The 22,140-nt window shown below is 42.1% G+C and overlaps 3 protein-coding genes across 4 annotated transcripts; 2 read left to right on the forward strand and 1 right to left on the reverse strand.

The window, feature by feature from the left end:
• Positions 1 to 930: 930 nt before the first annotated feature.
• Positions 931 to 3,692, reverse strand: LOC133898343 (protein HIGH CHLOROPHYLL FLUORESCENCE PHENOTYPE 244, chloroplastic). Its single transcript, XM_062339010.1, has 8 exons — positions 3,386 to 3,692; positions 3,070 to 3,305; positions 2,861 to 2,959; positions 2,357 to 2,551; positions 1,994 to 2,086; positions 1,802 to 1,897; positions 1,436 to 1,576; positions 931 to 1,332 (listed from the first exon to the last, which is right to left on the reverse strand). The coding sequence occupies exons 1-8, from the start codon at positions 3,675 to 3,677 to the stop codon at positions 1,156 to 1,158; spliced, it is 1,329 nt and encodes a 442-aa protein (XP_062194994.1). The 5' UTR covers positions 3,678 to 3,692; the 3' UTR covers positions 931 to 1,155.
• Positions 3,693 to 3,755: 63 nt separating this feature from the next.
• On the forward strand, positions 3,756 to 7,712 carry LOC133898344 (WD repeat-containing protein DWA2-like). Of its 2 annotated transcripts, none has more exons than XM_062339012.1 (14): positions 3,756 to 3,913; positions 4,002 to 4,085; positions 4,172 to 4,304; positions 4,421 to 4,532; positions 4,996 to 5,095; positions 5,277 to 5,404; positions 5,512 to 5,581; positions 5,999 to 6,087; positions 6,424 to 6,469; positions 6,560 to 6,630; positions 6,716 to 6,789; positions 6,863 to 6,921; positions 7,026 to 7,092; positions 7,191 to 7,712. In XM_062339012.1, exons 1-13 carry the CDS (start codon positions 3,866 to 3,868, stop codon positions 7,065 to 7,067), a joined length of 1,056 nt encoding a protein of 351 aa, XP_062194996.1. In that variant the 5' UTR covers positions 3,756 to 3,865; the 3' UTR covers positions 7,068 to 7,092; positions 7,191 to 7,712. The 2 variants fall into 2 exon arrangements, with proteins under 2 accessions (XP_062194996.1, XP_062194995.1); XM_062339011.1 differs by having other exon boundaries at positions 7,194 to 7,712.
• A 1,460-nt stretch (positions 7,713 to 9,172) lies between these two features.
• LOC133899349 (O-fucosyltransferase 16-like) lies at positions 9,173 to 14,337 on the forward strand. Its single transcript, XM_062340331.1, has 10 exons — positions 9,173 to 9,513; positions 9,609 to 9,671; positions 10,138 to 10,228; positions 10,464 to 10,540; positions 11,378 to 11,466; positions 11,576 to 11,759; positions 12,148 to 12,329; positions 13,066 to 13,168; positions 13,261 to 13,592; positions 13,681 to 14,337. Exons 1-10 carry the CDS (start codon positions 9,331 to 9,333, stop codon positions 14,117 to 14,119), a joined length of 1,743 nt encoding a protein of 580 aa, XP_062196315.1. The 5' UTR covers positions 9,173 to 9,330; the 3' UTR covers positions 14,120 to 14,337.
• Positions 14,338 to 22,140: the final 7,803 nt, after the last annotated feature.

Consider the following 22,140-nt stretch of genomic DNA (forward strand, 5'->3'; position numbering starts at 1 on the left):
TGATATACAAACATGAAAAGGATGCATATATTCAAGTCACAAATCAAATTTCTTCACTAAACAGAACATGCCATTCATTATGGTTAGTAGGTAGATATGCTTCCAGGTATACAGATCAAGTGCAGCATAATTGTTTGATTTTTTTCAAATAGGCATGTTACCTCAACATCTGTTTAAGAATGTAATTTGTAGAATCCTTGTGAGGTGGATCTGACCCGATAGGAAACACACCAGCTCCAAGCCAAAGGTATAAACTTATAGTTAACACTTAACACTCGGCAGGTCCTAGCAGAAACCTCATTTGTCTGAATAATTGCCTGAAAACAGGCTCCATAACACAAAGGAAAGGATTCAACTAAAATCCCCCAAACTAATACAACAACAACCAACAACAGCCTTTGTCCCAAGTAAGTTGGAGTAGGCTAGAGACGAAACAACGTTACAAGGAGACTGATGCGACATTTATTAGAATTCTTAAACTAATAAGCTAAACATTTATTAGGATTCTTGTGACAAATAATATGACCATGACGAGAGTGATTAACAAACTTTGGGTTCCTAAAACATAGAAAAGAAAAAAGAACATGTGGAGCTCATGGCTTGTTTCAATATTTCAATTAATATGCCGCAACACCATCCAGGACCTAAAAAGGTCAAAGCTGGGAGATCAAACAGCAAGGTTCTGTGTTTGCAATAAAAAAATGATATGGCTTTATACTCTTCCAATCCATAGGAAGGTCATCTCAAATGGGCCAACAAACTTGCCTCTTTCTTTCATTCTTATTTACAGTAGTTTTTGGTTGATTTTTCATGGTACAGAGTTATAAATAGCAAATTTTATTGTTGTTTCAGCCAATTCTAAGCTAATCTTTTTTAGTTGATTAGCCATTCTTTTTCTTTGATGTTGATTAGTCATTCTAAAGCCCATGATTTTAGAACAATTTAAGTTGACAGCGAAATCATAGACTTTATGCTGTTTTGCACAAACTTCAGGACTTTGATTGCCCAAAATGATGATATTCTATACACATCACCTAATAGCACTGAGCAGTCCTGCACACACCACAATACAAATATACAAGAAAAAATTGTAGTCACTCATCTGTCTTTTGAGGCACAGATCTGCAAAGTATGTGTTCAGTGAAATCTTTCTTGTCAAAAGAATATATCAGTTTGCTTGGATTGCGCCTTGAGATCCTTCAACTTCTTCAAGATGTTGGAGAAATAATCTTGTAGATACTTCTCTAAGCTGAGGATATCCTTCGCATCCACCCCGAGAAGCTGGTAGGTCTCGTTCATTGGAACAGAGAAAACTGTGTCGCTTGAGAGCACCTGGTTTATAGAAATGTAGATGCTTCTGTTACTTTTCACAAGCTCTGGTATACATTACCATAACAGAATCACATGTAGACTGAACAGAGGACGAGATAGTAACCTCTGAAAATGCCAGTCTGTCAGCCACATCGTTTGTCCACTGGAAGAACCGTGTCAACTGACGAGTAAACCTCAAGACTGCAACAGGGACGGTGGTTACATTCGCATCTTGCCCGGCCAACCTCTCACACAAAGTAATCACCTGAAGAAGGTGAAAGAAAGAAATAGGAGAAGGATGAACAATAATATTCCAACTCCCAGAAGTCATCATCAAGTACATCTAAGATTGGAAACAGAATGAAATACTTGAAAGATTGAAAGAAAAAACAATTCATAGCCTATGAAGATAGATTAAATTGATGAACAAAATCTTCATGGATATAATATATAATTCATTTCATTGAAAAAAATAAGAGCAGTTCATTACCTCTTGAGTTGTCCAAGCACGTGGTCCAGCAAAAGTTAAGAGTTTCTTGCTAACCTTCTCATTCCGCATAGCAATAAATGTGAGTCGAGCTACGTCCTATAATTAGCCAGAAAGATGTGTCAAAGGAAAGCTAAGGGAAAGGTACCAAAAAGATCAGTAGTTTCAATTTTCAATGGACGAGGAAAGATAAACCTGGGTATCCATGTAAGCAATCCGAGTTGGAGCATCAGTTCCCCAGACAGACTTCTCTTCTAGTATAGGCACAGCATATTGCCCAATAAGGCCCTATTGCAACCAACATTTAAGAGGAACTTACTTCTGGAAATAACAGATGAACATGACTAGAAAAGGTTGTGTCAACTCCAAGTCATATCACTGCTTGACATTTTACTTGGTTAGGCATATTACTGTGATTTATGAATAGTGCACAGTTACAATAAAAAGGAACTGCCTTTTGTAGTCTAACGTGATTATATTTCACTAGGATCATTTACATTGTTAGAAAGCAGATTTCTGACAAAATATTTTGAACCACAGGGAGAGAAAGACATGTACCTGCATGAAACCACACAAACGGATGATGATATAATCCAGATCATTGTCCTGAATAAATTTCTCTGTACAATGCTTGATTTCCATCAAGGGAACCTCAGGATGTTTGTCACAGTTGTGGATGGAGTAGAACACATACTTTTGAATTCCCATAGCCTTTGCACACTGTATTAGAGCAACTTTTCCTTCCCAATCTACCTAAATGGAATTACCATCAGCACAACTGATCCAATGATCCATGGTATATATGTTACTACAATACAGGGGTACATCATCCATGTGACAAGAGCACAACCTCAGCGCTGTAGCCAGACGAAACTCTTCTCTACATAATTTCTTAGAGAATATGCAGAATAAGTAAAGGAACAGCAAGTAAGCACCTTTAGGCAATCCACTAAAGAGCAATAGGATTAGTTTGAGTAACAACCAGCGAAATCACTCTTACGCAAGAATAATATTCCGGACAATCATACTGTTATAGCGTTCACAGAAATGGTTGTAACATACCGTCCGGATGGGCTCTTCTGGCCGTCCTGTCGCACAGTCAATGACGGTATGAATACCAACAAGCGTCGCAGGTATGGTCTCCGGCTTGCTGAGGTCGGCCTAAATCAGTTCCAAGACGAAGCACACAGAATTACCACGAATTCGCAATGCGGCACACCAATTGCACAACTGAACAGTGGAGTAACAATCACAGTGCAAAGTAACCATACATTGACGACGGTGGCGCCCCAGTCCCGGAGGAAATCGGCCGGCGCCGGCCGCGGCCTAACGAGGCACCTGACGTCGTAGCCCTCGTCCAGCGCCCTGCGGACCACCTGCCGGCCCAGCGTCCCTGTGGCGCCAACCACCAGTATGCTCGTCGGCCTGACGGGCGTCCCCTGCGCAATGCTGGTCGGCGCCACCGCCTGCGCGTTGCAGGTCACCGCCAGCCTGCATCGCGATCCACCTGGACAAGCAACACACGCACCCTGCTGTTAATTGGGAGGCAGCGGGACTCGCTCTCTGGCGGGTGAGAAGATGGGGTACCTTTCGGCAGGCGGTGGAAGAGGCGCGGGCGCGGCTGCGCGCGGACGGCGGAGGAGAGGGCACCGCGGCGGCCCGGGGAGGCGAGCTGCGAGGGCACCGCGGCGAGGCTGGTCGACGCCATGCGTAGGCGGGGAGGCGGTTGGCGTGGAGTGGCGTGGCGTGGCTCGCCGCGGGGTTGGTTTGGAGAGCGCAGCGAGGCGAGTGGTGGTGGAGAGCGGATGCCGAGCAGCCGATGTCCGTCGCGCCACGTCCACCGCCGTCCCGTCATCCGTTTCCTCCTCCACGTCACCATCCGCTTCGTCCTCCCTCGCGATTCTGCAATAGCTCACTAAAGACGTATTCTGTAAAATACGCTTCTATGCCTCCCAAACGTATTTGTTTCGTCTAAAGGGGTGTGGTGGAAGGCGACTTGCTACTCGCGGTCTCTTCCGTTTCCGAGAAGATCGATCAGCCGTGTCGCCGTCGGGATCCAGAGCGAGAATGCAGGGCGGATCCGGCGGCATCGTCTATGGCGGCCTCAAGTACCAGGCAAGCAGCAGCGGCAGTGCCTTCTGGAAAATTCTAGAACAGCCTCCCTTTACCCTTTCGGACTCCTCATCTTTGCTCACTCTTGCAGGCGCGGTGCATCGCCGACGTGCGCGCCGACACCGGCTCGACCACCTTCCTCGCCGGCACCCTCAGCCTCAAGGAGGAGAACGAGGTGCGTTTCTTGGATGAGGAGCGATTCGTTTGGTCAGTGAAAATGACGTGATTGGATTGGATCTCGGATTCTGTGTGTCCAAGTAGGTGCATCTGATCCGGCTGTCGCCGGCGGAGAGCGAGCTGGTGTGCGATGGCCTCTTCTACCACCCCAACGAGATCTGGGACCTCAAGTCGTGCCCCTTCGATCACAGGGTCTTCTCCACAGTCTACACGTCTGGTAAACAAAGAAGCCCCCTCCCCCCCCCCCCCCCTTTCCTTTTATCTATGTTGGTGCATTGAGCATTTCAACTTGCAAATCTGAAGCATGTCTTTGTGTTATGATGTGAATTACAGGTGAGGGCTATGGTGCGGCCGTTTGGAAGATCCCAGAGCTGTACGGGCAGTCCAACTCGCCGCAGCTTGAGCAACTCTTCGCCCTTGATGGGCATGCGGGCAAAATAAGACGGTGCGCTCCTGTTTCTGTTGAAGTTTTATTGCTTTGGAGCTGTTTAATCTTCTTACTATGAAGTATAGAATTATTTCTATTTATGCTTTGAATTATAGACGAAGAGTTCGGTAAGTTCTGACTCTGGCCTCAGCGCTGTGAACATGCAGTGCATACTGACATGAGACTATGAGGGGTTTTACCACCAAGGATGCAACAAACATTTTGTGCTGTGTAGCATGCCGCTCTTATTTCACAATATATGAGTGCGATTCAAGCAACGCTATAATTAATTTTTGGGCTTGTTCTCCATGGTTCTTTGGAGGGTACATAATAGAAAAATTATATTTTAACTAAAATTCTTCCAAGCTAATTTTTTTTTAACAAGTGTTGATTTTTTCCCTTCATATTGTTAAAAGTTGCTAACTAATATGCATGCCAACTTTATTGGTTCTTGACACCTCTAAGCTGGTTATTTTTGCAGTGTGCTCTGGTGGCCAGTTGGAAAGCATGATAAGCTAATTAGCATTGATGACAGAAATATTTTTCTTTGGAACATAGACACATCAAATAAATCAGCTAAGGTGCCCATCATCCTTCTGCTTACCCATATAACATCAACATTACTACATAATATTTTCATTGTTTTCAAGCATAAGCTTCAGTACCAGGTTATGAAATGCCAAAAATGAAAAATCTACTAGTCCCATGACCCATCTGTTTAGATACTTCACCATGGTCCTAATTTGAGTTCATACATTGCAGTTGATCTCACAGGGATCAGCTGACATGCTTCCAAATTTGCAAGGTGGAGCTTGGGATCCACACAACTACAATTCAGTTGCTGCAATATCTGATTCGTCACTTCACTTATGGGATCTCCGTTCTATGGAGTTAATACATTATCTTGACCTTCTAAGATTTTCTATGTTTCTATGTGTATTTTAGTTGTTGAAATGTTGCATTTATATGTATCTTTGTTTGTGAACTTACTACTCAGAAAATCAATTGCAATTGAACATGCACATATCCGGGATGTGGATTATAACCCCAAGAAGCAAAACATAATTGTGAGTATGATACCTACTTTCTTTTTTCTCAGATCAAACTACAGCTCACTTTTTGTTGTTATTATTTTAACTATTGCATAATATGAGCATTCTTATGAATTACCTTTCTGTAGTAACATTGAGGAGGTATATTCCTTTCTTTTCTTTGTTACCTTTCAGATTTACTTTGTCTATATTTTGATTATGGATTTCGCAGACTTTTTGCTTGCATTAGTAGTTAAGTATCATAGTTTATAATCACTCTGGGTATGACATGATTTATTGTGCCAACAAACTTGAATTCTTTATTGTTTTATAATTGTATTAATTTAATCTTGCTAAATTCCCAATCCTATTTCGTAGATTGATAGCTATTACTGCTTTATTATTCAATTATCAACTTATTTATGCTGATCTGGAATCGCTTATACACTGCAGGCAACAGCAGAAGATGAATTTGGAATTCGCTTGTGGGATCTCAGAATGCTTAAGCATCCTCTTAAGTATCTCCCTGGACATTCACATTGGTATGTAGCTGTGTAATATAGTATACTCAAACCAGAATCTTTTCTTTGCAATTAAATTGTGAAATACTGTAAGCTTACTCAATTTATTCTATACATATGTGCTGTTAATGTGTGTGAACTGTGTGGTGCTTGACTGACTTCAAATGAGCGCATTTTTATCCCATTTCAGTTGGTTTCATTTATTTTATTGGTCTAGTAGAGTAGCACCTGCCACCTTTATGGTATGATGCGGCTCCGTCAGTAGTTTAACATTTGTGATTAGACCAACCTGCTTTCGCTCTTTCTTGTTCAGCAAATATACTGGATTTCTACTTGATTTCCTTCTTATTTTTGCAGGACATGGGCTGTTCGGCACAATCCTGAGTATGACGAGCTGATTCTGGTCTGTCTCACCCCTCTCCATGTGCAAGTGTTTTGTATGTTCATGATATATAGGTTTTATTGAGTACTGACTACATTGAAGCTTTTGTAGAGTGCTGGAACAGATTCAACTGTCAATTTGTGGTTGGCTAAAGTTGGCAGCGATGATTCTGGATCTGAAAGGTCTCTATTCTTTAATCTTTATCGGTGCTTGTTAGATTACTTTGTTCAAATTTGTGATTTTGATTCCTGGATCTTATTTTCTCAGCCCTTCTGGTTCACCCAAGAGGCAAGAAGAACCATTACTCAACTCATATACTGACTACGAGGATAGCATCTATGGTACCCTCGAACCTTAATACTATTTTGTACATTGGATTTTCTACAAGAAATCACAGAGTTAATAAAATTGTAGGTATTGCATGGAGCTCCCATGACCCATCATTATTTGCTTCTTTGTCTTATGATGGAAGGGTAAGCACTTGGACCATCTTTTGCTTATTTGAACTTTGCCTTCTGCTTTCTAAACATTTATGATTGCGTCTCTACTCACATTTATGAGATACTCTGATGATCAGGTCGTTTTGGAATCAGTGAAGCCCTACTTGCAGAGAAAATGAAGCTTGTTGGTCTATCTTCTGTGCTGTAAGGACCTAAATTGGTTTCTCTCTTTGCTCATTATATTATATGGTCCTTATGATTTCCAAACTTACCTCCTGTGCTAATAACATTCTTTTCCCCAGCAGAGTTGTTTGTTGTGCATATAATTGGTGCCGTGGAGCTTTGCTGTGCCATACTGTGCTCTGTTATCAAGCATTGATCCCCTTATACTGATTACAGCAGCTCCGGAACAATAGATAGCCAAGAATATTGCAGAAATCAACTTGGCTGACATTGTGTCTTCCACCCCGATGATTCAGGCCAGCTATGGTTCCAAAAAATCTGATTTAGCTTCAGTTGGAAAGAGTACAGCACAGTCGAGGTTATCCGCAGTTTTTTCTGTGTGTACTTTCAGATTTTGTCTACTGGGATTTCTTTTTCAGTTGCTAGAGACTTGGCATGTGAAGATCTGAACAGTGATATTAATAACGGTTGTCAGCTTGTCTGAAGTATTGCTGCTTATTTGATCCTCAAGATTTTGTATATTTGAAAAAAAAATCCATTAAAGATGTTGCATTATGTGGTGAAGTATAATTGAACTGAATATGCAAACCATTGAGATTAAAGGCTCAACTTACTCTAATAACACTTCTGTTTAGCATTCAGTTATTCATTGTCCTACACTTCCTTTCATTTGATATAATTTTAATGTTTCTTCGTTATGCAAGAAAAATCATTTGTCCAAAGTTGTATGTATGGTCCTTGCAAGCTACAACTGAGAATGGAATTTGTAGAGAATTGGATCCCGCTTAGAACTAGAAATTTTACATGAAACAATTTAGCTCCTGCAGGAATCAGAAAACTATTTATTTTTTGTACAAAGGGTGCTGATTTTCAGTGCATTGATCAGGGAACACCTGAAGAATAAGCCGAGGTTACCTTTTTTGCTTAGCTAATAAAATTGCATGGTAGAAGGGCTACACAAGATTGAGTCACCCGACACACTTGGGGCATGAACCAACTGTAGGAACTTGATTGTCATGCCAGCAGAAACGTGAGTGAAAACCAGACCAAAGAAAAAACGCAGATATACCAGCTGATAAAAACATTTTTACAGCCTGATGGAATCATTGCTGGGGGCTCATTTTCACAATAAGAGAACCTGTTTTTCTAGATCAAACAATAGTAGAATCGAAATTAATTTGGATATTTCATATTTTTTCCAAACACGTGAACTGCGTGTCAAGATGAAAACAAAGTTTGCAAAACTGAGAACAAAGCAAACAAAATGAAAGTGTCTCTCTAGCGCTATAAGTGTTTCATCCGTTATACTAATTAAGTGTCTATGTATTACAACAAAAACATAAATATTGAATGTTGTAATATCAATTACAAACTTAAAGTATAGAAAAATGGATACGCTATAAGAGCACTGTCGAATGAATATGTCGAAAGCGATGTCGTAGTTTGATTTCAGATAGAATCCAAATACTTAAAGTATAGAGAAATGGATACGCTATCGAAGCGCTGTCGAACGAATATGTCGAAAGCGACGTCGTAGTTTGATTTCAGATAGAATCCAAATATTAGAAGAAGATTATCTGCTAATTTTTCTCCTAATTTATTTATTTATTTTTATTAGTAAAATATGTTTTATATCTGTAGCCGGTAAGAGACGAGAAGGTTAGAAAAATAGGGTGGATGAATAAAAGTGAGTAAATTATTTAAATTTTAGTGGTTTTTATTAGATGGGAGGAAAGTAAAGTAAAGAGATGTCGTGCGAACCAACTCATGTTTTATATACTTATTTTAATTGTAAATGTAGGTTGTTTTAAACTTATGCACAAAGATTAAAAAAGTAGATCAAATAACCTTGTTGCCCTTTATTTATTCTGCATTAGAAAAGATAACTCGTTTATTTATGAGAGTGTTAATATTTATTAAACAAGAGCAAGACTGGAACAAAAGACAAAAGGATACATAGAAGTTCGAGAATAACTTATATTTAGAGAATAGTTGAAAAGGCTACAACGATCTACATTTGCAACCGGTGAGAATAGTAAAGATTAAACAAAATATTTATCCTATAATGCTTTTATGTGAAAGTAAAAAAGGAAAAAGCGGAAACAGAGTACTCCGCTCTCTCTAGTGCGCCCATCCTTTCCCGAGTTCAAACACACACTGATCCAGAGGCGGCGGGGGTCCCATGCCGGCGCCGACGGTGGTGAGGCGGCCGCGGAACCCAGTCCCAGCTGCCCTGAGATACCCCTCTTCCGGGGGGGGATGGTCCAGCTGCGGCGGCGCGGCGGGCACCACCCGTGCCCGCGCCGCGCCGCTCTGCCTGCGGCGGCAGCGCTCCTGCTCTTCCTCCTCGCCGCCGTCGCGCTGCTGTACGTCTCCCCTCCACCGCTCTCCGACCACCCCGCGCTCGCCTCCTCCCGCCACCACCGCTGGGTCCATGTACTGGTATCGCACTAGTACCCTATCTCCTTTCGCACTTTTTCGCCACATCTCCTGATCTAACTCGTCTCGTTTATGCGTACGTGCTCGCGCCCGCGCAGCTGAACAGTTCCGGCGACGGCAGCATTGAGGATGCCGAGCGCAGCGAGGTTTCCCGTGTTCTGGTAAGTATGCGCTTCTCCGGTTAGATGGAGCGCACTATATCGTCACTAGTTTTACTGAGTCAATTTGTTAGATTATGTTCTGTTCGGTGTAATTTTGAGTTAGCTACCCTGCATCAGCTCCTGTTTGATTGATTAATTGACCAGATCGGGTGATGTTTGCTCTAATTGGTAGGTAAAAGAATTAGTCCAGTTCATGTGCCATTTTGGGGAAAAAAATGATATGGTGAAAAGCTATTGTATTGAGTTATTTTGTTATATAAATTCTATAGGGGTAAAAAATTGCATGCTCTAGTACATGTTTTATCTAAATTATAATTGGTTTTGAAGTACTGTGCCACATCAGATTAGTTTCAAGTGAAGACCTTTTATCTTCAGAGTAAATGATATGTCTTCATACTCGCTACACTAGACTAAACCTTTTGTGTCCAGGATTGATTAATCCATTACAACATTCTCTCAAATGCAGAGAAATGGTTCGACTGTGGTGGATGACCTGTGGGGTTCAAAGCTTGCTAGCAAATATTACGGGTGCAGCAACTCAAGCAGCAAGTTCCTTGGTGTGCAATCTGACTTCCGGTGACTCTTTGTTAAAATTCGCCATAGCTGCATAGGGTATTGTTGATGTTGTATTTGTTCCACAGTTCTAGAATGTTATGAATGCTAGGTGTTTACATTTTACTGATGCTTTGTATATTCTGGAAATGGTTTGGTGATACCTCTTATTTATTGTGCTGGGGTTGTTTTTCTTTTTCTTTTTCTTTTCCTAAAGTAGTCCGTGTTCAAATTTTGCAGGTTCAAATATAATTACAGAACCAGACCGCTATTTGATGATTGTTACAAGTGGAGGCCTCAATCAACAGAGAACAGGAGTAAGTGTGTGACATGTTTTTCATGTTCCATTATTACTATGCATGCAGATGGATATGAAGAAGCATGTGTCCGATCTGTTTGCACATGTTTATGTACAATTTTATGGTCTAACTGACCTCTAATTGCACCCAGACTTTAAAGCTCTTGAACCTGTAATACACATTGTCATTTACTATAATCTGCTCCAAAATGCTGAGGATCCTTTTCCAGGTTTCCTTAAGCTGGATATCCTTACTTTAAATTAATGCGAGTTGTCAACAGTCAAGTGGCTAAACTAATACCAGATTCATCATTAGAGTTAAACCCAATCTCTGTATGTAGGAACATAAATGCATAAAGATGCTAAGATTGATGCACTTCTATTCTACATTCTGCCAACTATCTTTCGTTTTCCGAATTTGTAAGGATGGGGTTTTCCATGTAGGTAGCCAATAGGCAATAGCTCATAAATCCAGAAATAACTGTGTAAACATGTATTATATGTTTTTCTCGATTCTGTAGTCCTTAACGTATAACATAAATTTAGAGTATGTTTCCTCAATCCATATTTGAACCATTAGTAATCACCAATTGATACTTATAACAGTCCATGCTATTGCTTAGAAGCTATGGCTCATATGGGTCCTGACAGTGAGGCATGCTATTTCGTAGAAGTTATGACTCATATAACATGTCGAAGCCCTAAAGTTTGAGGTCTGCCTCCTCATTTTCGCTATCACATTGAATAAGAATCTGCTGGAGTGATTTGTCATGTCTCACAACTAACTTCTAGTACTTATGTGTCTCTTCTGGTTCCATGTTCTTAAGACTAATTAGTGTATGTGCTGCTTTTTCAGATAATTGATGCTGTTGTTGCTGCACGTATTTTAAATGCCACGCTTGTTGTTCCCAAACTGGATCAGACATCTTTCTGGAAAGATCCAAGGTTTATTCCAAGTCCTGAACAGTTCTAACCCTATATCTTCTAAGGCTACTCATGTCTATAAGACAACTTAATTTCATTTGGGTTGTATTTAATACCATTTCTGCTGCAGCAATTTTTCTGAAATATTTGATGCCGAGTTGTTCATCTCATCTCTATCAAAAGATGTAAAGATTGTTAAAGAGCTTCCGGAGATAGGAGGTAAACTTCGGGCTCCTCACAGAATGCGTGTCCCCCGAAAATGTACCGAGCGATGTTACTTGAACCGTGTGTTGCCTGCACTTCTTAAGAAGCATGTAAGTCATTGTATTGTAGCTGTGTTCGTTCCCAAGATATGTTAGTTTTATCCTCTATTATCATTTGCCTTAACCAATTTTATTTACTTTTGTCTGATATGAATTCAACAACAGAGATATTCCATATGCCTTGCAGTCAATTGCCCATTTTACATTCTAGTGATCAACCATATAACAGTTTGTTTGACTATTGCCAAATTTACATTTTCTATAGTGAAATTATTAAGGAAATTCGTTGGTTAGAAAAATGCTATTTAGTTCTATAAACATTCTCTGAAATATATTTTTTATGTATATATTGGAAGGTTTTTTCTGTGAATATTTGAGATATTGGGCTTTTATATTTCAAATACTATTACTAAGATATTAGTTCTTTCACCTGACGCAGGTTATTCGATTGACAAAATTTGATTATAGATTAGCAAACAGGTTGCAAACTGAACTGCAAAAGCTGAGATGCAGAGTCAACTATCATGCACTGAGATTTACTGCCCCAATACAAGAGATGGGTGAAAATCTAATACAAAGAATGAGGGAGAGGAGCAAGTATTTTATTGCTCTTCATTTAAGGTCCTCACATCTCAAGTTCTCGTGTTTTCAGTTCACATATTTCAGTTCTTTTTTATGCTAATTTGAGAGGAAGACGGGTCTAATGCTAGATGTCGTATAACACGCTTGTGTGTGCGCCTAAAAACATAGTTTCTTACTTTCTTTATGTCAGTGGATAAGACTTGAAAAAACCCATTTAAAGGTTAGAACATAGGGAGTGCTTTCATCACTCTAGCTAGGATGGTCTGAACGTTGGCCTCCATCTATTGCCAGTCTGATTGATGACCCAAGACCTCGTCCAGGTCGATGACCATGCTGGATTTGTGTGGGTATAACACCTGTAGTCAATTCAGGCACCTGTAGGGAGGGCCCTAATGTCCTCCAGCTGTGTATTAAGTTCAATGCTCTCGGATGTTACAAATAAGTGGCAGTTGGTCCTATTAAGTCGGGTATCCTGTACCATGCTCTTGTCTTGGCACAGTAAATGTTGGTGTATTAATAAATTTTGATTCATACAGGCCTCTACACGCTAGACTGGCTAGATACGTAGTATCAATTGGGCCAATAGACCACGAGTTCGTGGAATGGCACATGTGATCATGGTCTGAAGTTGCACTAATTTCTAATTTTTCTCTACCAAAGCTAAAGCCTACAAATACTTTTCCCTTATTTGTGTACGTTTGCCTTCCAGTTTTTAAGTGATATTGATCTCTTTTTTCCCGCTTTCCCCTAAACACTGTTCCTTTTGTGATGTCAGATTTGAACCTGATATGCTTGCCTTTTCGGGGTGCTATTACGGTGGTGGAGAAAAAGAGAGGAGAGAACTTGGTGCAATACGGAAAAGGTGGAAAACGTTGCATGTATGTATGCTACTGTACTATATAGTAGGTACTTTGAATAGCCTAGCCAAGATCAAATTGCTTAGTGTGACATCTGCTGTTTTGTATTTCAGGCTAGCAACCCAGAGAAAGGAAGAAGGCAAGGTAGATGCCCACTAACTCCTGAAGAGGTTGGTCTGATGTTGAGAGCACTGGGCTACAGAAAGGATGTACACATTTATGTGGCTTCTGGAGAGATATATGGAGGTGCAAGGACTCTAGCACCACTTAAAGCGCTCTTCCCCAATCTCCACACGAAAGAAACAATATCACGCAAAGAGGAGCTGGCTCCATTCTCTAAATATTCGTCTCGCATGGCTGCACTTGATTTCATTGTCTGCGATGCAAGTGATGCTTTTGTGGCTAACAACAATGGCAACATGGCTAAAATTTTGGCTGGGCGAAGGTATCCCTTGTTCCTTCAGTTTGTACTTTTCTTACTCTGTGGTCTGTGGTTTGTCACTTGTCTTGACCATATTTGGTGCTCTCTGCAGGCGGTATTTTGGGCATAAGAGAACGATCCGACCAAATGCTAAAAGGCTCTATCCCTTATTTTTGAACAGAAGAAACATGTCATGGGACGCATTCTCATCAAAAGTGCACATGTTTCAGAAAGGATTTATGGGAGAGCCCAAAGAGCTGAGGCCAGGAAGGGGGGAATTTCATGAGAACCCCTCTACCTGTATCTGTGAAAGGACCGATGGCACAGTAGCCAAATCCAAATCTCAAAACGATCAAGTCTTGAATAATATTACCGAGAGAGGCAAAGCCATTGGTGAGCCAGCAGTTCCTAATTATACTGACAAAGAGGTTGGCGAATCTGACGCAGAAGATGCTCCTGCAGAGAAAGAGGAGACGGTTGACACTGAACTGGACGAGGATGTGTTAGTCAGACCAGAGGATCCTGAGCTGGAACAGATTCTTTCAGATTAGTTAAGTTATCCAGGGTCAAAGATGTTTCGCAAACCAATTTTTCGCTGAGCTACTGACGAATTTTGCCCCTCTAAACTGTACATATTTTTTTGCAGTGTAAATGTACATCCTCCACTTGAGCTCGCACTCCATCCTTCCTTCTCAGTAACCCTATCTGATCTTTTTGCTTGTAACATTTGTGGTTTGTTATAGCTTGTAGCGGGTTATTCTTCTGTTTATTCCTTGTGCAACTCTGTTAGGCCATTTTTGTTACTTATTCTGTAGCAAACGAAATTGTGTGGCATTGTCCAAGGCCTGTGAAGTACATTTTTCAGCATAACCTGTCAGGTGAAATCTTCACCTTTCATCAACAGGCACACAGTAGTGACGTAAAAGTTCGTTAGAGGGATAATCGAACTGAATTAAAATTCTACCAAATTTTGGTAGACGATGGGGAAACAGAGGTGCCTCACCCTGCAAAACTTCAAACTGAAACCAGTTCGGCAGAGGGAGAATCGAAAAGGAGAGTTGTTATTTCAAATGTCGACCACCCTGTCCCATTTTGCTTCAAGCCAACGATCAAAATATGCGCAAGAAATTCTGTAAAAATTCTTAGGGTTGCGGATAACAAGGCTGAATCCTGTTGCAAAGTTTCAAGCTTGGATCAACTCTGCAGAGGGAGAACTAAAAGGGAAATGTTCACGGGTAGTCGTTATTTGAAATACCGCCCACCCCTCTTCTTTGACAACTTGGGAGGGTGGATGCATCCTTTTCCTTTCCAACACGAATTTGGTACCCCTCCTGGGTGTCTGACACGTGTTCCACCCATGTCCATGTTGGAGGTGATAGCGTGTGTAGGTTATACCATAATATTGCTAATGTGGCAATCGACACGCTCGGCGGGAACCACCATTCAAACCAAGTGGCACCCTCACGGCACTGACAGAATTGCTTACCAAGCTTCCCCTGAGCTACAGCCCTACCACGAGAGGCACCACATGTTCTCTTGCTCCCTCCTCACTGGCATATCCATGAGTAACTTCCCTATCTCGTTGCCCTCTAACCGCAAAGCTTCGTAATAATAGCCTATAGGTTGAAGGTTTAACTAGGCATGAGGTTACTATTTTTGGACATATTTATAAGTTCTCCTTCTCTCTAGTCTAGTATATAACGAGAGGAGGACATGGCTTGTAAAGGGGAGGATAGAAGGGGGGAACCGGGCAGAGCGGTGGATCTTGGCAGAAACTCATCTTGTATTAGTTCATACTCGCCGCCAATAAACACACAGTACGTAGGGTTATTATCCTAAGGGAGGCATGAATCTGGATAACTCTGTTTGTTCTTGAGTTCTAGCATATACACACCCGTCCAAGACGTTGATCACGCATCGGTCATCTGGTACACCCCAAAATCATTGTCTAGGATTAACCCACGACATTTGGCGCGTCAGGTAGGAGGCGCGTTTTTGCGTTTTGGTAAGTTCTGGTAGTTTGTTTGGGCTACTCATGATTGTATCCGCGACAACCACCGAACCCCGCTCTAAGGACCCCAGCCGTCGCAAGGTATTCGCCGTTAGGCACAACCCAGAAGATCCCGACCATGCAGTAGGGGGGCGGCAGAGGCCCTCATGTTCAAAGTACTGGTGGTAGGCTTCAGGCCATGCGCCCTGGGGAAGCCTGCCCCAGCTACTACAGCGCCATCCGGTAGACCGTCTGCAAACCTGTGCATTTTTCTCCTCGCCAACGCGACATTGGCAGCGTGATCCAGAGCCATCGGCTAAGCAAGATCCCCAAACAGGTAAGAGGGTACCATGAAACTAATCGGGTGTGTGGTCTTTTGGGCAAAGTTATCTCGAGGACAGGAAAAAGGATCTTCTGCTCTTTTTTCGATGGGTATATATGAATGTATACCTATTGGTATATATACACTTATATACATACACATACTTCATTGACTTTAGTTAGCTTAATTAATCATAAAAAGTTTTAATTGAGAGTAAAATTTACAATTAATAAACATGCTTTAAAACTCAGGATATTATAACCCAAGTCATCGGCGTACACACCAACCACCAATTGAGATGTTTTGGTGTGGCATGTGTACACGGCATGTTCTGCCTCGCTCCGATTGAACCTAGTGAGAGGAGGCTTTCATTCAGCTTTTCGTTCCACGCCCGCGGGGCTTGCCACAGCCCACAAAGTGCTTTGTTCAATTTGAGAACCTTGTGCTTGTGCTTTCTATTGACAAAACCTTAAGGTTGCGTGATGAAGACATCCTCTTTGAGTTCTCCATTTAGGAATGCGGACTTGACATCCATATGGTGTACCTCCCAGTTGCTGTGCACTACCACTGCCAGAAGTAGCTGAACAGATTCAATGCGCGCCACTGGAGCAAAGACCTCGTCAAAGTCAATGCCCCCGTGCTGCATGTATCCCTTCACCACAATCCATGCTTTGTGTTTGATGATGGCGCCCTTCTTGTCACGTTCGGTAAACCCACTTTGACGCCAATTGAGTGGTGACCCGGTGGCAAGTCAGTGAGCTCTCAAGTCTTGTTGTCCTCAATTGAGCGTATCTCATCCAGCATTGCTCTTCGCTAGCACTCATGTTGTCGCGCCACGTCAAAAGAGGTCAGTTCTTCACCGGTGGAAAGATGCAGTTCGTTGAAAGCTTGATCAATTTCCCTAGGTGCAAAGCCACGCGGCGTGGCTAGTCCAGGGACATCATCCATTGAGCAAAGTCAAAGGGGAGCGTCGTCGTGATCAGCGGCAAGCACATGTACTAGACTGTGTGATTTGGCTATACGCTCATTCAGTGATTATGTTCTGGCCATCAGTGGAGTGCTCGATGCTAAGTCTGAATTTCCTTCGCATGCAGTTTCACCCTCTCCTATGACGAATTGGGTGGAGTACTCAACAATGAATGGCTCCCCCGAATCCGACACACCTTCATTTTGAGTCCTTGTCAAAGATGACATCACAGGACGCATGAACTTGGCCGTTGGCAAGGTCGAATAGACGATATGCCTTGGTGTCGGGTTCATAGCCGAGAAAGATCATGGGGGTGGACCAGTCCTCCATATTCTTCAAATGTGGTTGGTTGTTCTTCACATAGGGCACGTATCCAAATGTGCGAGGGAAATGGAATGCAAGTTTCTCGCCGAGCCATGCTTCATAAGGCATTTTGTTGTCAAGGCTCCTTGTCGGCGATCTATGGAGGACGAACACCGCGGTTGCGACGACTTCTCCCCAGAACCTTCCAGGGATTCCTTTTTCTTTCATCATGCTTCGAGCGACTCCGATGATCATTTGGTTGTGGTGCTCCATAACCCCATTTTAATGTAGAGAGTAGGGCACCATCTGCAGCCAGTGCATGCTGCGTTCTACACAATAATCGCCAAATTGCGTGGAATGTGAACTCCCCCTCCCCCCAATCGGTGCGCGGCGCTCAAACAGATAGGAGCAAAACAGGCAGGACTGCTACTCTGCCCGTCGTGTCACATCCACGGTTGAACGTGTGACCACCGAACGAGCCTTCCGACCACGTCTATCTCCTGCCTACACCTGTGAGGACAGCGATCGCTTCCACTTCGTGGATGATAGACGGTAGCTTCTTCTGGACAGTCAGAACACGCCGTACACCATTGGACCATCCTCGGCTCCTCGCCGAGCAGGACTCTGTTGCCGAGGCACTTGTTTACGAGCGGAATTTTTTTGTCTTTTTAAACTTATATTTTAATAATAAGTGAACATCTAAAATTTTAAAATTAGTCTCTTTTATCACGTCAAAATAATCACGCTAAATATATTGATATGATCAAGATAGCCATGATGATAGTAGCTCAACGACATTACACGTGAGAGCTAGGGAGTCACGCCAGGTGTTTGGCATGATCAGAACCGTCACCCAAACACTGTGGCGTCACCGAGATGGGCAGAGAAGGGGTCAGCAAGCTGTCCAAGTGACTGAAAATAAAACAATTTAGTCTTCTATTTGCTTCCGAATTAAATAGTTAATGGGCTCCAAAAAATTCGCAAACTTGTCAGGTGTGTTGTATGTGTTGTATATGTTCCATTTTGAGTGCTTGTACTCCAACACATGGTGTAGAAATTGGATTATTCAATTACCAATCAGGTTAAGTGTTATGCTGATGCATAGAGATTAATCACTTAAGTACATTGGCAGCTCAAAATTTATTATCAAATGGGTTCCAATTTGATTCAAATTTGACAGATTGGCCTATAATGTCTTTGGTTTCCATTTCCAGAGCTTGAACTCTAGGAGGCCTTTTGAATTATAGGATTTCAATTTAGATTAAGTGTTATACTCATTTTCGAAGCCGTTGGGGAGCCAGGAAAACCTTACCGAATTTACCGGAGGTCACTGGTAAATTTAATTTCTCGGAGATATCGGACTTACTGAAGTTTTACTGAATAAATTCAAACAAAATTTTAAAAAATCAAAATAAATAAATAAATAAAATTCAAGTATTACCGATAAGTGGTTTTTTTACTTTGGTCCAATCTTTTTGAAAATGTAGAGACGTTTACAAGAGATGGCTTCAAATTCGAAATTTAGATTTGTAACTTTAGGATTTTAAGAAAAAAAAGAAATCAAAAGAGGGGGAGGGATTCAAACTAGGAACTCATAGAAACAAGTGATCTACCATGTTAATTTGTTTAATATTCTATGACTTTAATAATATAGACATTTTAAAACTCAAATTAATCCAAAATATTTTGATCGGTTTGTTTTTTTTTACCAGTACCCACTAGTAAAACCGGTAAACCACCGTCGGTAAAGTGAACCTTGTTGGGGAGGAGGGTTGGCCACGTCGAGCCCGTACACCAGGCACACGACCAGGGACCGACGAACGCCGCCAAGGTGTGATGGGTGGCCACCGGTCCGACGGGCCTGTACAGGAGCTTGAGGACGCATGCCTCCATGACTATGCGCGTGTACAGCAAACCAGCTAGGGTGGATCAGCGGCAGCTCGACGGCCCCTCGGAGCTTCCGCTCCTGCGCAAAAGCTGTGAGAGCCCGCGGTGGTAGTTGCCAGAGGGGATCGATGATTCCGCCTTCCTCGCGCTCGGCCACTTGCCGTTCCCCTAGCTGGAGGATGCGCTGCGCTGAGCTCTAGAGAGCCGCGGCACCGCCCAAGACTTATCCATGCCCAAGTAATTCAAAACACTTAAGATAATAACCTGCGTCCTGTTTGTATTATATTAATCTGAGCTTGTTACAAGAGAGTGTGTGACTAGTCTAGATAGATCTATCTTAGTCGGTGACTTTTTTACTCGGCTTGTGACGTCTTCTGGCTTGAAGAGAGAGTTATGCAATTTGTCCTTCGTATGATCACCAGGCTCCGTATATATAGGGGTATCGTACATTCTCTGGAGTCTTTCTTCCTATTCTTGGAGATAAACTTTTTATTTATAAGATACCCTAGGTTCTTACATGTAATTTTCTTCCAGAGGTTTCCTTCCCGAAAATAGAGGTATGCCTCGAGAATTATGGGAACCTCTGGGGTATCCGGATATGGTAATTATCCAGTAGTCATCGTCAAGCACCCACCAGTACGTGAAATGAGGCTTCGACGGATCAAATACCTGTCCAACAAAGATAAGCATTTTATTCGATCGTGTCATCGAGTAAGACTCAGGTTCTCGATTAGGATGCGACGTATAACTAGGTTCTCTGGGTTCTCATATCGTTTATTTAGGGTTCTGAACGCCTCTGAGTTCTTAGGCGAGTCCTCGGGAAGGTGTTCCATCCAAGTAAGATTTCTGATTATCCCAAAAATGTCATCCCAACCCCACGAGAGGAAATGAAGGAAAAGACTTGTTACTGTTCAGGTTCGAAAATTAAACTGTCACAACAAAGATTTCGGGTAGTGGTGAGAATCTTTTACCTGACAGTAGATCATGATTATGGTGGGAAAACACGCGCGCGTGGCGGCATGGTGTGACGAGTTCCTAGGGTTACTGCTCCAATTGCTTCGCATGCATCAAACATTAAATGCGACGTGATGGTAAAGTAGGAGATTGTGGCCTCGAGTGAAGTCACGACGCCAGTCGAAGAGCCGTTTTTGAGAGTCGTCGCCCTGTATAAAAGTAGAGGGGGAGCTCACTTCATCATTCATCCTACTGTCATAGTTTACCTTCCATCATCTATTCGTGCCTCTCGCATCTTTGCCTCCAATTCCCCTCCCCCCCCCCCCCCACCCCACCCCCCAAAAAAAACCTCCTCCTTCAACTCCTCCATTGCCATGGATCTAAAGAAGGTTGAGAAGGAGAGCTCCACCGCTGACGAGATGACGAGTGCGATCCTGGCCTAGCAAGAGTCTGATATAATGGAGGAGGCTCTGGAGAAGGCGGAGCTTGACAAGGTGATTCCTCCTTAGGCCCTAATCGACTATGCACTGGCAGCGGAGTAGACAATCTCAAGCCCGGACACCTCTGGACAGTGATTTTCTTTGATTTCTTTCGCTGCGGTTTTTGCCTCCCCCTTTCAATTTTCTTCTTGAGTAAAACAGGTGTGCCTCGCCAATTGCGGGGAAGGAGGATGTCTATGAGGCAATAGGAGGTGGTGCAAATTAAGGAGGGGGGAAAGAAGGGACGGATATATATATATTGATAGGAAGTTTGGGGAGGAGGTTACCAAACATGGATGCTTTTTTGGCGAGTGAAAGATAGTTGACCCTTTTTTCCCCACAGGAGATGACAAGAGAAAGTGTGCGACGCACATACACGTATATATCAAGATGGAAATTTAGGAATTCTATGGAGATCATATCATTCCAGCAAAACTTGTATGTAGATTCAGAATAAATCGAGAGCATTCACATTTTGATCAAACCTTTTGTCTTGCGGATTTGCTCACCGCTCTCCCCTCTATGTTTTCGATGCTCCCCTGCCATGCATATATAAGCTTTGGGTCCAGCCAGGTAGGCGGTGCGCATGGGCTCAAATATTGTAGGCCAGATAATGTCGGCCGGGCCAGGGCGTAACTGCCTGTGCCTGCTGCGGTTTTTCACTTTTTTTTTTCAGATTTACTATGTATCAATCGATTGAAATCATAGCTTTGTTTCACTCGATGTGTTATCCGTTCGATCATACATCTGTTCTTCGATTTGTACTCAGTCAGGAGTTTTTGTTTAGCATGCACCACGAAATTATATATGTTCCTATTATAGAAAAATATTGTTCACTTGTGAATCAGTTTTTTGTCAGCCATCTAACGGTTGTTGTTATCAAGTGAAACATACTGTTGTTTTCACTCGATTGAAAATTAGCAACTCCTTTTTTTTAAGTACATATGGGACGTATACTGTCCACGCATTAGCTCCACACTTACACCACACGCGAGTGACAGATGACAAAAATGGTATTCAGTATACAAAGTCTACGAACGTGATGATATTAGGAAAGTCGAGCCATGTGCGGATTCCTGCCTTCCTTTTCGTGTTCTTTTTATGATTTTTAATTACCATGCATTATCAATTCAATAGATGATAATAGGAGACCTCTGCATGTTTATAAAAATTAAATACAAATTCCACAAAACACCATGGGAGATGAACTTTCCTAATCGTATATAAATGTTTGAAACAAGTAAAACCCAACCTATGCCATTTCTCTAGCCCGGGCCTATTTAATTTGAAATATTGATTTACCTTCCAAAGACGAGCAAACAATTGCTCTGTCCATTCAATTAAGACAAAGACATAGTATAAGTTTTGGTTACTAAAAAATATATATGTGCTTACCCGGGACTGAACTAGATCAAATAGTAGAATATATATGTTAAAAAAATGATACTAGGTGAAGCGGATGTGTAAATATTTACTGTACCGAAACCGACAATGTGGTACCTATGCCCCGAGAGGCTCTTGGCAGACTCTACATGGCATGCACTCAGATCCTCTTGCTTCAAAATAATTCTCCTATGTATTCCTTTTTTTTTTCTAAATCTGGACTCCCTTATCCGGGACCTATATTAGAGGCCAAATAGAGAGTGTGCAACACACGAGAATCGAATCTA

The sequence above is a fragment of the Phragmites australis genome, chromosome 18 (genome assembly GCF_958298935.1).
Source record: "Phragmites australis chromosome 18, lpPhrAust1.1, whole genome shotgun sequence".
Classification (NCBI taxonomy): Eukaryota; Viridiplantae; Streptophyta; class Magnoliopsida; order Poales; family Poaceae; genus Phragmites; species Phragmites australis.